The following is a 14,899-nucleotide window of genomic DNA, read 5'->3' as shown; positions in this document are numbered from 1 at the left end:
GGGCAACTAGGTTTAGCATCACGCATTCTGAGCACAAAATGCATTGGTTAAGATGCATCTGGTTCAAGGTCTTCCTTTACCCACTGAATGCCTATAAAACACAAGTGGCTTCAGCTCTCTCTGGTATTTGGGGGAGTCCTAAGAGAATCATTTCTGCTTTATTGTTCTTAGCAGAGATGACCCAGAGACCAAACTCCCAAACCCCCAAGGTCACTAAGAAGTAATTAACTTCTGGGGCACCAGGCTGGCTCAGTTAGAGAGCATGTGACTCTTGATCTCAGGATTCTGAGTTCAAGCCCCACATGGGGTATAGAAATTACTTACATAATTTAATTCTGTGCAAATCCACCCTTTTAAAATTATGGCTAACTTCTCACTAGAAACTTCAAGATTATGAAATAATTTTGCTTACATAATATTCATTTTTATCTAGAGCTCTTCTCTACTTTGCAATACAAAGTGATCAAAATTCTGTACAAACCTCTTATTTTAGTAGCTGGTTGCCTATTTTTAAACAAAAGCCAGAATATTCTTACCACCACTAGTTGTGTAGACTTCTATGCGAAATTACAAATGACCCTTAAGGATTTCCTAAGTACTAACGTGCATTCTAAGAATAATTTCTAGTATAAACTAAATACAGAATAAACGACTTGAGATTACTAAACGCAATCCAAGTTCCTGGAATAGAGTAGACACTTAATAAATATTTGCACAATACTTCAATAAAAGAAGTGATTAAAAAAAAAGAAGTGATTAATACTCTTGATAATATTTCAGTTTTACTACTATGATAGTCCTTTCAGGAAAGAGAAATGTATTTGATTTACATTATATACATACCATCTATTATGCTCAAGGCAACGAGACAACTATAAACAAGACTGTAAAGTAATTTGGTACTGGTGTATCTACAGTAACACGATGCTAGATACTATAAGATACTTAAAAGCAATCTCATAAAAATTTAACAAATTGATCACTTTATAGTTATAGTTTTATAGTTTACAGGTATCGTACACTTACCTGTACTGTAAGTCTTTAAGTTTTTCATAGAGATTAGGTCTGCATGTTGCATCTAGAACATTCTTTATTTTAGCTGTCTTCAACATTAACTCCTGTATGAAAGTATAAGATGGAGCCATTGATATTAGAAATTACTTTATTCTATCTTTCACCCATTTGGGGAATTTAAAAGTGAGGAACAAACTGTAAGAGAGTAAAGTTAAAGAGACTTCCAACACCATGTCTATTCACTTTCTCTTAGCTAAAGGTCAAAAACCAAGTATAATCACACAATTCTTATCAAAATAAATCTGATGGGCATCATCACCATTCTGCGTCAAACAAAAAGAATAGAGAACCCAGAATCTTCAAAAGTACATTCACTTATGAAAATGTGATGAACACGAAATCAATTCCTTCTTTCTTAAAAGTTAAAATAGTAGCCCTCTGTGTGGTGTTCTTTACATAAGAATAAAAAAAATAGTTATTCATTTCTCTATAAAAAGGTACAGCCATTATTCTTTGCTGGAAGTCTTTCAAGTCCTTCATCACCATCATATGCATATCTGTGTGTTTTCTGTGGCTCTTAGGAAATAAGCAGGTAACTAGTGGTATTGTGACTGGCATGCCCTCTGCAGTATTCACTTCACTAAGATGACCGTTATCAGTCAGCAACCTACGGTTTAAGGGAAACATCAGACCTGCTGCTTCTTATATGGCCAGAAGCTAAAAATGGTACTTATGCTTTTAACTGGTGGAAAAAAAAAATCAAAAGCTGCTTAATATTTTGTAGAACATGAAAATTATAAGAAACCCAAATTTCAGTGTCCATAAGTCAAGTTTTATTGGTGCATAGCCACACCCATTTGTTTACTTAATGTGTTTTCTTTCACACTACAATGGCAGCATTAAGTGGTTGTGACAGAGACCATACACAACCACAGAGCCTGAAATACTTATTATCTAACCCTTCACAAGAAAGAGCTTCCCCATTCACTTCCTAAAATGCAGAGGTGTATTTTTATAAATACAATGCCCCAAATCATGGTTCTTTACAAGATTTTCATATTGTTTGGAAAACCTTGCTAGGATAGAAAACAGTCTATCTTCTATGAACCTTAAATTCAGCATCTATTCCGTCGAATCTTCTAGCATCTTTCACAAGCTGGATTCGAATGTCTTCTGAACAAACAAAGATGCTTTCCAGGTGAGACCAAGTTCGCTGGACTTCCATCCAAGTAAAGATGACCAAGTCAGCTATGTTTAATTTATTTTGCCAGCTTATCACTTGTTCAATAAAATATTCCACATACTTGCTTTGAAGCAGACTCTGCAACTGAACCTAAGAGAAAGACAGAATTTTAAATAACAGGTCAGTCGGGAGACGAAGTACCATGAGGGAGGGGCCATACCTCTTCTGTTTCTTCCTGGATTCCTATGATCTAGCATGCAACACCTGGAACAGGCATTCAGTATTTGCTAAATAAATCAATTAATGGCATTAAATACTCATACTGCATTTTTTTCCCAAGGAAAAAAAAATAAATGCAAGTAACTGCATTTCCTGTGTCTTCCTCAAGAAGACCATGTATTCTCTTTGCAGGCAGAAAAAAATACTGTGTTCCAGAGGGCAGCTTTAGGAATTACATTTTATTTCTTCATCTTTTCTCATTCTTTCCTTGGGGTCCCTGCATATTAATCATTGCAAGGTTATAAATATTTTTACCCAATACTGAAAAAACAAAACCAATTTCTCTGCAACTTCCTAAGCCCTCAGCTGCCCACTTTCCCTCTCATGTTGGTTGACTACCAAGTATTGATGCTGAGCAGTCTGATGAGCACTTGTCACCATCCTCTGAGGTTGAAATCTCAGAAAATTGCTGAGTAGAAAGGCCTCTTCTCACTCCCTTTCGCCTCTAAGTATTTAATACATTTGACTCTTCTCCCCCACCACCAATTTTATTAAGCTATTATAGACATGAAATTTAAAGTGTACCAGGTGATACTTTGATACACATATATATTGTAAAATGGTAACTACAATGAGGTTCCTTAACATCTCCATTCCCCATAGAATAACCATAGTATTATGATCTATTCTCCCAACAAGTTTCAAGTAGACAATAAAGTAGTGGTAACTATAGTCACAATGACATAATTTAGATCCACAGGACTTGTTCATCTTATACCTGACAATGTGTATCCTGTGGCCGACATCTCCACATTTCCCTGTTCCCCAGCCCCTGACAACCACTGTTGTCCTCACTGCCTCTAACACCCTTCTCTGATTGCCATTCTTTACTGACTACCAACTTACAAAGCTCTCCCAGAGTCTTTCACCCTCCTCAATACAAAGTCTCTCTCTCATTTAGACCCTTGGAGCCCTAATCTCGGTCTCCCTGCTCAAGTCCAAATTCCTTGAAAGTAAGTGTTTATGTCTTTTGATCCTAAATGGTGCCATGCCGAGTCCGGGACAAGGAGAGACCCAGTGAATGAAAAAATATTGAGTACTGGAACTTGGAAAAAGTCTAAAATTATCATTCAAAAGAAAAAAATCTGTAATAAAAGCACTCATCTTACTTGGTTGTGCTCTAGAGTCTCAAAAAGTTGTTCATCAGATTTCAGTAATGGAATGCCCGTCCGATAGTGAACTTCGTAAGAGAACTCCATGGTTGCCCAGGTCTGACTGATTTCAGTAATGGCCTAGATGTAAACAGTATTAAGTTATGTGAATGGAAGTTTAATTTATGATGAACATCTATGCATCTGAAATTTAAAAAAAAACTTTTATAATTCTAAAAAAAAAAATGCTATCCAATATTAGCAGCCTCATTTTTTTTCCTGTAAATAATTCATGGTGATGAGATTCAGAGAATGAATTCCATCTCACAAAAACAAACCCTCTTATCAAATTTCTGTTGGACCTGAGTTTTATATCCTTCCCTGAAACAGGATGCTAGAGCAGAAAGGGACTTCAAAAGTTATCTACAAAAAAAAAAAAAAAAAAAAAAAAAAAAGTTATCTACAGGTTGAAATTATGTACACAAGTACACAACAGCCAGCAGGAGACAGGCAGTGCTTGGAGTGTCTGAATGTGCACTTGGGTAAGTCAGTTACCCCAGTGTACCTCAGTTTCCTCATCTGTAAGACAGGCTAAGAGTATTACCAACTTCAGGATTAAATAATTTAAAGCACTTAGAGCAGTACTTGCAACAAAATAAATGACATATGTTTTCTGCTATCACTATCACCACCACCACCACCATCACCCTTATCACCTGGGCCAATCCTTCTGTTTTACACGTGTACTGTGGCTTAGAAGGATTCAGTTTCCTGCCCAAGTCACACACACACCCTAGCAGCAGAGAAGAAAATGGGACTCAGGTGTCCACATGCCAATGGCAGGGGAACTTCCGAGTCTTAGGGGTTACTGCACAGAATGAGTTCAGTGTACAGAGGAACAGCCCAAAGACCCCACCTTTTCAGTTCCCAGTTCCTTCACTGCTTGGTCCACAATGCTCCGGACATCATCTTCCACTTGGTGTAACCGCAATGCTAACAAATCTGCCAAAGTTGTGGCTTCATTGATTGAAAATCTGACCTAATTAGGAAGAGAAAAGGGCAGAATTTACATTACACATGTATTAATGGTTCTTGTGCCTAATGACCAGAAGAATGAATCACTGCTAAATATATTCAAGTGGGCTGCTGAGCACACCTCTAGTTCTGGAAGGTGGGGACCATTAAAGACAAAAGCTAAAAAGCTCATAGTTACTGAGGCATCAGCCACCAGAAGCTAGGGCCAAGGTTCAGGCCATGTTCACACTCCACTACTTTCTTTTGTTTCCTAGCCTTCCCTTGTCAGCTCATTTCTTATCTCTGTGCCCACAAAACCCATTTTTAAAGAGAATCACAGTGTTCATTTATTTTAATTTGGTTGAAATCCCAGGAATCAGGGAGTAGCTCATTTGTCTTTTCTTCCTCAAGTACTCTATTCACCGGACATAATTCCCAGTTGCTTCCGTGATTTAACTTCATTTTCTCACTAATTTAATCTTCGTTCCTTGGCAAAAAATATTTTTACTCATAGTGTCATTATTCATATTTACCATGTGACAAAATAATTCACATTTCCTCATCTTGTTGACTGTCACCACCCCCTTCCTACAACCCCAGTATTTGCTAAGAAGCTCTCTAGTCTTCCTAAGTGGTCAAACTCAATCACACCCCTCACACATGAAGACCCAACCCTGCTACATGGGTGCAGGGAAGCCCATTCCTTTCCTGTGGTTGCTGCTAACCAATGCCTGCATCTTGAGAGCCATAGCCCTCTCTGACTCTCCTCAACCTGTGACATTGCTTGTCACCTTCTGCCTCTCTGCATAGGGTGACTAAGCATTCCTGATTGCCCAGGACCAGGGGTTTCCTGGGATGTAGGACTTTTAGGGCTAAAACCTCCAAAGTCCTGACCAAACCAGATGAGTCAGTCACCCTCTATCTACATTACTTCTGATCTCACTCCAGGGGTGACAGGTCATGGACCCAGGTCTGTCTCCAAAAAAAGAATAAGAGGAATATCTAACAGGGCCGCCTTGATTATTTGTGCAGTTTGTGCACAGAAACGTAGACACGCACCCAGCCAGCTAACAACTGGAGGCTGAGTATAGCTGCTGTCCTGACACCCCAGGAAGGCCTGCGAGGAGGTGCCTTTTTCTAGCCTGTACAGAGGCCTGATACTGTGAAGAGCAATCTCATTGCAGGAAAAGGAGAACGGGGATACACGGTTTATCATATATTAAAAGATTCAATAAAGGTTTTCAGAATGAATGTATCAATCTAAATACCCAAAGTCTGAAAGACTAAGGAAAGCATAATAATATTAGCTTCAGGGACCATTTACTGAACACTTACTATATAATCTCATTTCCAATGTGCTAACTACATCTGCATGGGAAGCATAACAGGACTAGTTCTATTTCATAAAAGGGGCAAGTGGAGTCTGGAGAGCAGGTACTTGCCCAAAATCCAGACATGTTAAGTGGTAGGGTTGGACCAATAAAGCCTCGGCCATCCCCCCTTCACCAGGCTGTCCCCTTCCTCAGCTTCCCTACTCTACTAACTCTGTCTTCAAGTCCTGAGAGCCTTTCTTCACAATGTTGCCTAGGAGAAAATGTACACCTCAGGCTGACTGTTAGTATTTTAAACTCATAAAGATCACCTTCTCTGAAAAATAAAGTAAAAAGTTGGTCTATCTCAAATAGGATGTAGAAAGACAAGAAAATATAACTTTAAGAGGCATGAACACAGGATAATTTCATACTTTCCAATAAAATCAAAAGACCATCAAAAAAGACACCATTATTAGATGCACCAAGGACAGGGAGAGGGGGGTGCAGAGAAGTCACAATTTCAGAATTCTCCCTTCCCCTAAATTCTCTTTTATACCCTCTGGTTCCTTCCACAATACCCAAGGCTCTTTGTAGCCATGTTGTGCTGTACACAAGGCCCTCACATTATCTCACTTGATCCTTAGGAGAGTCTTCTGAGGGGATCCCTGGGTTGCTCAGCGGTTTAGCACCTGCCTTTGGCCCAGGGCCTGATCCTGGAGTCCCGGGATCAAGTCCCACATCGGGCTCCTTGCATGGAGCCTGCTTCTCCCTCTGCCTGTGCCTCTGGCTCTGTGTGTGTGTGTGTGTGTCTATTATGAATAAATAAATAAAATCTTTTTTTAAAAAAAGGAGAGTCTTCTGATGTACGAGAGCACACAGCATCCTCTCTTTTATTAATAAAAAACAAAACTCAAAATAGGGAAGTTAAGTGTCTTGTTTGAAGTTACATAGTCAGAAAAAAAAAAAAGAAGAAGTTACATAGTCAGTAAAAGGAGGGCGTCTTAAGTTCAGCTGCTATAAGAGAATACTATAAATTGGGTGGTTTAAACAATAAACATTTATTCACGAGCTCACTGTTTTAGAGGCTGGAAGTCTGACACCAGGGTTCCAGCATGGATGGCTTCCTGGTGAAGGCCCTCTTGCTTTATGGATGTCTGTCTTCCTGCTGTACCCTCAAATGGTAGAGGGTAGAAATTTCTGGTCTTTCCATCCAGTTCTAAAGGCACTAATCCATTCACGAGAGCTCTACTCTCCTGACCTAATTATCTCCCCAAAGCCCCACCTCCAAATGCCACCACATTGGAAATTTAGGCTTCAATATATGAATTGGGGCAGGGGAGGGAGCATTTAGTCCACAATAGGAGCTGAAGGAGGATCTCTGCACGGTCAGTATTGGTTCTATCTTGAGGAGCCTGACATCCACCATCTGACTGGAAGTCTTTTCACAAATCCAACCTAATCCCAGATGAATAACGTAAACCAAGGAATAATACTTCACAGACACAAAAATATTCAATTAACAAGACCCAGGAAACTGACCCCAGTGGCCTTCATCAGCTGGTGCCAATGCCGGTCTCTGAGAGCAGGGCTCTGCAACTCCATGACAGCTCTCAGGGAAGCCGCCATGTCCTTCACCGTGCTTTCCAGGCCTGCATAAGCATCCCACACACGGACTTCCTTGTCTAGTGACCAGAATTCCTAAAGTAAAAAAAACAACAGACCCCCAGATATATTAGTACATTTGATAATTTGTGTTCTATGAAAGAATAAATATACCTTTCCCTGGATTATGAAAGAGTGGAAGCATTTAAGCCCCTTGGTTAAGGGCAAAAGCCAGAGAAACAGAAAAGGATCCACTCATTTGTACATTACAAGTCCTCTGTGTACAAGCCGCTTGGATACACTGCTTTTTTATTCACAGGCTCTGACCGGGTGTCTCATGAGGAAACCCCAGGGACACTCAATGTAGGGAAGTTAACCTCTGAATTTCCAGGATGTTTACAAAGAAGAGCGTTTCCTCTGGGAATATAAATAAACAGGAAATGGAAACTGTTACCTGGATTACTAAGATCTTCCTCTAGAGACCTGTGTAAACGATAGCCTTGAAATATCGATTACCATTGAGCGTGTGTTCCTTGGCACTTAAATATTTCATGATTTTCAGATGTGTCAAATAGGGCCCTTTGACTTGGCTCTCTTCCTGGCCCATGAAACATCAAAAATTATAAATGAGAAAACCCATAATGAAATGCTAATTCAGCACAAGGAGAACAGTGCCACTAGTTTAAAAAAAAAGCTCCAGCCAAGAGTGGGGGCTTAAGTGTCCCCCTGAAGTGAGATAAACTACAGAAGAGTGATACAGGGACAGGCACAATAATGAAATATAATGACCCCCTGACATCCAAAAGAATCACAGGCCATTTTAGGGTCTTTAGTTAGGTATTAGGGATAAAATGGGGGGAAATGGGAAGACTTAATAGGAGCTGTGCATAGGACTGAGTTAAAGCAAAGATGTTCTGAGAAAAAAGTAAAAGGCCTTGCCACTTTTTAGCTGCCTTTCACTTCTGTGCATTTTGGCTTTACGCAAAGAGGTTCTACGCTCTTTAGAGCATATATGGCTATGGGGACTAAATATCAAAGCATGACCTTCAGCTCTATTCTGTATATACTGAGCCATGTTGGGGTATCAGAACAGTGAATAAGAAGAACACAGATCAGGGACACTTGGGTGGCTCAGTGGTTGAGTGTCTGCCTTCAGCTCAGGTTGTGATCCCAGGGTCCTGGGATTGAGTCCCACATCGGGCTAACCACAGGGAACCTGCTTCTCCCTCTGCCTATGTCTCTGCCTCTGTCTCCCATGAATAAATAAATAAAATCTTAAAAAAAAATCACAGTATTCCGTATTTCTTCACAAGTGGCATACTTCAATTAATTGCCCCAAATTCCAGAATCAAAAGATATCTTTTAATACAAAATAATGGTTGCCACGGAAAGAATTCAAAAGCTCTCATAAACCTAACTTCTCAACCCTGGTACTTTTAATCTTAACATCCTCCATTCTACAGAGCCAAAGAAAGTTCAAGATGATAGACACTACTAATAAATTCATTTGCCCTAATACGCTTTCATCCACTCAGTCACAAAAAGGCAGGCTTGATTAGAAATGCAACTGGCTCAGGGTTTAAAAAAAAAACTGTCTCCTATCATCCTATTTGAAGTAAATATGGACACACAGCCTAACATACCAGATACTGGGTTAGGCAAGATGGGAGGAGGTGGGGCTGAGAAAGAGAAATGGTTGAATCGACAGTTATGAAACTTGCCTTGGCAAACCTTCTGAGCTCTACATCCATCTGTTCCACATTAATCTGTCTCCACTGGGTTTTAGTCCAATTATCAATGCTTCTCTGGAAACGCACAAGCAGATAAAAGTGTCAACAACATTTGGTGAAAGCAAGTCTCCACAGCAAAATATATAAACTGATGATACACAGTGATTCCATCATCCAGTGAAAAGTCAATTATTTAAATATTAACTGCACTTGTCAAAACTTCCCTATCAGCAAAACAAAAGTTGTCAGGACATGTCAAACTTAAGGTGAAAACATTATGATATATTAATTTCTAAAAAAAAAAAAAAATTTCTAGTAGCAGTGACAAATTCCATTTACATACCATCATTATCATTTAATCCTGAGGACTCTGAACTGATAAGCGTATTGCCGTAAAATACCAGATTTTTAAAGTTTATATGTAACGTAAAATGAGCTTCTATAAGGCGATCTTCATCCATTATCAACAAAATGCTCAGTAACTTTTCGACTCTATTCTATGTTCCTTAATACATTTCTACAAGGCTTTCAACTAACTTCAAAGCAACTATGTGTAACACATGTTGCAATGTACCTGGTTCCCCAGAACTTATTTTTCACTTAAGTTTGTGACTTAATTAACAGCATACAAATTAACTTCAGTCAGCTCCATTATATATGCACATACATGAAGTGGGAGTGTATACATAAATTTGCATGCACAGATACAGACACATGTAGTATACATTTATGTATTAATTTCACTCGTATCCTACATCATCCCTGAAAAGAATCTGAACTCACTACACAGTTCCATTCAGATCCAAAAGGAAAGCAACTGATAATTCAGAAAGAATCTTCAATAGATATCTACAGATTCTAATTTGGGAGGCAGAGGGGTAGGGAATATAATGCCCACATATTTTAAGAAATTATAAAACCTTAACAGAAAGATATAATTGCTAAAAATTGCCTTTTTATGCCAAATAAAATTAAAAAAAAAAACAACAGGCAGTGTCTTACTGTAACATAAGTAATGACATCCCAGAGTTCCTTTAGCAATTTTATTTCTTTGCGACACTGCTTCATTTGTTTGTACTCTGGAAGAGCCACTTCAAAAAGATGGGTAGATTCTTGCACCTGTAACATTTCTTCTTCCAGTAACTCAAGCTCTTGATTTGCCTAAGGAGAAAACACACACACATGCACACGAACACCTTTAACATCCAATGAATTGCCAGAGAAAGAGAAGCCACGTGGTTCTGTACACCTCTGGTTATGTCAACATTTGCAACCTTTATTCTAAAGCAAAAATTTTAAAAATGAGCAGTGTAATTATTATTGATAAAATGTAGGTTTTTGATGAGCCTACTAGTGAGAGCAGAGTAGTCATAAACACAATTATGTCACCAATAATGCCCCATACATATTTCAGCAAAATTTGCTCTTGCATCAGATTTCTACAAAAACAGTCTTTTTTCTTGATTTTCATTGTACAGCTGGGGGCTTGGCTGGGGAAAAAACGGGGAGCCTCTAGAGCTTCCACTTAAGAAGCAACCACTTCTTTTTTTTTTTTTTAATTTATTTATTTATGATAGTCACAGAGAGAGAGAGAGGCAGAGACACAGGCAGAGGGAGAAGCAGGCTCCATGCACCGGGAGCCCGACGTGGGATTCGATCCCGGGTCTCCAGGATCGCGCCCTGAGCCAAAGGCAGGCGCCAAACCGCTGCGCCACCCAGGGATCCCCGCAACCACTTCTTTAAATAAAAAAAAGAAATAGTAATAGTAGCAGTAGTAGTTTCGGATTTAAAAAATATCCCAGAGATTTTCAATAGTATAAAATATACTGAAGAGAAATTCATGAAATAAAATACTGGGAGCTAAAAACAGTACAGCAGGAGAAATTTCACTGTATGACTATCTTTCCCGAGGCTCATCTACCACCCCATCTTTGTAGGACAGTGTGTGTGTTATGCCAAAGGTAAGTGGGGTCATTCTTTTCTTTCTTGATAATCCAACTCTTAATCTTAGTTTTTATTAACATAGTAGTGTATTCACATGGTAAAAGTTAAAGAAGTATGGAGGAGCCTGCCATGCAGAAGTAGCTGGTTCTCTCTCCAGGTCTTCAGGGCACCATATCTCTAACTCTCAATTCTGTGCGCAAGCTTCTCCTTCATTTATCAAGTGGAGACATTACACTAGGTTACTGCTTTGCAAAAAAAACCGACTTGATCATTTTTCCACTTTCTGTATTCTCCCATCCTCCTCCCAATACCCAAGTATTATATTACTTTAGTTGTTCTGATTTTTCTTAAATTTAAGTATTCATACTTACTCCTTTTGTGCTTCATCGGTTGTCAACTCTCCTAATCTCCTACTATGTCAAGAAGAGTATCTGCACTTTCATCCTCTTTCGTTATACAAGTTACGGGCTTCGTTTTTTTAAGTTATGCCTTTATAAACTACAACTGCAATTCTCTTAGTTTTATCAATTCTTTATTATGAAAAGTTCCATACACATCCAAGGGAGCAAGTGTGTGTACACACCATCCAGCTTAGGACCAGGTTACCAGTAACTTTTAATAGCCTCCTCACTTTAATTTCCCACCTTCCCACTACAGATTTAACCACCTAATTTTTACTTAATATTCCCCTTTAATTTTTTACTACGTATGTATGCACTGCTAAATGCTAAAATGTTAAAATTTGTTTTTGAAGTTTACGTGAATAATTTTATACACATTAAGACATTTTATTTATTTCTGAGGTGTACTTTACATATTCATGAGGCTGTATAAACTTAATTAATTTCCACTAACTGTGTAAGTACTACCTTGCACGAATACTACATGTAATCAACCCCAATTAATGCACTGTCCTTCTGATGGTCATTTAGGCTCCCTGGGTAAGCAGTACTCACACTCCCAAGCATCTTCATGTCCCCTGGTATAAATGTTTCATTTGCCCCCACAGCAGTGAAGGCTTCTATGTTTGCCTCTGCTTTTGCTTTCCACTGTAGATTCAATTACTCCATTTTTTAACCTGCCCTTTAAGAGCTTCCTCTCATTTTCCAGGGAGCTCAGCAATACACTTCAAGTTGCACATTTGTGAACATGTTTTGGCCCCTGTCTTACAAAAGGATTTTCAAAGTGTCTATAGACTACCATGCTCCCCAAAGTCAGCAGCACTTCTAGTCACCATTTTTTCTGATTACTTATATACTAAATCATTCCTAAATATATACACCTAGTTATGTTAATTCAAGTGTTTCTTGTATATTTGGCCACAAAGAAACAAAAGCACTTAATTTAAGTTTACTGAGGAATCATTTATAAAGGAGAGATTCACCATACTATTCCCTTTGACTCTGGAGGGTCAAAGGTTTCTGCCTTGTGGAGTGACATGCCTTGAGTTCTAGGACCTATCATACTAGCCAAAGCAAGCACATACATGCCTCCAGATGAATCCACTTAGATGAGTATTAGACGTGCATGCACACACACACACACACACACACACACGACTTCAAAATAAAGGTAACCCAGCACTACTATATTCAAAACATCCCTTGACACATTCTGTAGGTACAAAGATAAATATCTCTGACTTTTAAATATTTAGCTACATGCCATTATATTACAGCATGCAAATGGTAGCATTCAATAAATAACTATAGTAAATGTTTACATACAGCACATTGGTTAGTCAAGTAAAAATGTCTCCCCTTCCACAATCTGTTCAGACCACCTGCAATTTAGAGAGAATCTTTAAAAACTCCACAACTCCATTAGCATATTCTAACCCACAACGAATACATTAACCAGTTTTCTACAGCCAAGTGCAAGAGAAGATCTTCTGCTACAGAATGGTGTTTTCTGAAAAGGGTGTAAAGCAGTTAAATGCAATTCAACCCAGAATTTGGACAGAGAGGTACAAGCTATGTCTGCTCTAAGTTTTATCCCAGTCTAAGGAGTAAAGACCATCTCTAGTATGAAATAAAAGCAGGATGGCAACCTCCATGAAGATCTCCGAAAGACTCATGGCTCCTGAATATAAACTTCACCATAATTGCTCATTTTGGCTGTTGGTTTAAGAATTCCTCAAGAAACACAAGTGTTATTTTTCTAATGAACTTTTAAAACATTTTTTTTTCAAGTGTGAACGACTACTCACCATTTTGGGTTATTTGCCCATTATATTCACCTTTATAGTCAACTATAATAAAGCAGTTCATTAGAAACCAGGCATAATATTTGTATCCACAGTTAAGAGGAAGTTATGGGCTTTCTTTACTATGGCTAAAAGTCACTAGCAAAGTATCACATGGCAAACAATAATAGAGCTTAAAATTCCTGATTAAAAAAAATTGGACAGCTAGAATTTTAATACTAATCTGTGTAATCTCCAAAATTACTTAAAAACACATACATGATGCTTTATCTGAAAAAAAAGAGAAGAGCCGCTGTATCACAGGGCGGCTTTGTAAAAACCAAAAGAAATAACATAAGGCTATAGGCTTAAAATTCTTGACACAGTTACATAGTAAGTGCTTAAAAAATAGTACTTGTTACTTTCACTAGCATGATCACTTTGATAACAACGGTGGTTTGGGGAGATGCAATTTAAAATACTATTGGGGTGAGCAGTTCATAATCCAGTTTTTAATAGTTAATTCTCAACTGCTATAACTGACTGCCAAAATAAGGCAAAATATCTCAGTACCTTAGCATCTAATTTGACTTTCTACAAGATATTGTAGCAAAAAAAAGTTGAGATCAGCATTACCTTATCAAGCACCGTGTAGGGGTTTTTTGCATTAAAACCAAGAGGAGCATAGAGTCTGAATCTCTCTCTGAACTCGGCCTGCTTCTGCTGATGAAGGCAGAAAAAACTAAAGGTAAATTTAAGAAATAGCTTCAATTACCCTCATAAAAAAAAATCTTTCTTTAAAACAAAAGGAAAACGAACATAATACCCACAAAACATGGTAGCTAGCTTACATCAAATGAAATACATTTTTTCCTTAGGAGGGTGACTTCTGCATTTTGGAGAGGTGAGACTGCATGTCTGACAGTTACTGCAATCTTTTTGGTAGTTTCCCATCTTTCAGGTAATTCCTACAAAAACAAAGGTGCAAACAGGAAATTACTTTAGCGCCCAAATCAAATCAACTCCACAAGATTTCCATTACTCCAACCTCTATACATTATCCCATGGCATCCTCACATTCTTCTAGCAGAGGAGGAGTTTATCCCCAGAAAGATACAAGCAGCTAAAAGGCTGCAAGCCAGGCTGACCCCTGGACACCACTGATTCCTAACTTCCAAGCATAAACCAGAGTTGTCCTCTGTTGTAATTAGCTCAGAATACAGAATATCTTTTCCAAATACACATCAATTTCCAAATTTTTTTATTGTTAAGGCAATAAAATTACAGTGCTCTAGAAAGCACTTTACCCTGCTAACAGGTGGAAATGGAATGGGGTTTAGCAACTTAGCAAGTGAAGAAAGACGCTTTGAATCTGGTGGGGCACAGAGGAAAACGTTAATCTATCTCATCCTGCACTGTTCTCTGGCTTCCACAGCTCTGTGTTACTTTGTCTTGATGGAGAGTTTGAGCATTCAGATTAGGTTCACTCTAACCAGGATTTCTAAAGCAGAGAGAGGCCAAGGGAAGGGAAGGTTAATTTCTAC

The 14,899-nt window shown here is 38.5% G+C and overlaps 1 protein-coding gene across 1 annotated transcript in view; it reads right to left on the bottom strand.

The window, feature by feature from the left end:
* DNAH11 (dynein axonemal heavy chain 11) overlaps nt 1-14,899 on the bottom strand; it is a 299,232-nt gene that overhangs the window by 239,911 nt on the left and 44,422 nt on the right. Inside the window, exons 17-25 of the mRNA XM_055314731.1 lie at nt 14,207-14,323; nt 13,992-14,078; nt 10,229-10,387; nt 9,218-9,301; nt 7,434-7,592; nt 4,484-4,606; nt 3,586-3,708; nt 2,123-2,347; nt 1,027-1,118 (exon numbers count right to left, since the gene is read on the bottom strand). Coding sequence (XP_055170706.1) covers nt 1,027-1,118; nt 2,123-2,347; nt 3,586-3,708; nt 4,484-4,606; nt 7,434-7,592; nt 9,218-9,301; nt 10,229-10,387; nt 13,992-14,078; nt 14,207-14,323 — 1,169 coding nt within the window. The remainder of the gene's footprint in view (nt 1-1,026; nt 1,119-2,122; nt 2,348-3,585; nt 3,709-4,483; nt 4,607-7,433; nt 7,593-9,217; nt 9,302-10,228; nt 10,388-13,991; nt 14,079-14,206; nt 14,324-14,899) is intronic.

The sequence above is a fragment of the Nyctereutes procyonoides genome, unplaced genomic scaffold (genome assembly GCF_905146905.1).
Source record: "Nyctereutes procyonoides isolate TBG_1078 unplaced genomic scaffold, NYPRO_anot_genome, whole genome shotgun sequence".
NCBI lineage: Eukaryota > Metazoa > Chordata > Mammalia > Carnivora > Canidae > Nyctereutes > Nyctereutes procyonoides.
Note: the sequence above shows the minus strand (reverse complement) of the source record. Positions and strands in the feature narration are given on the sequence as shown.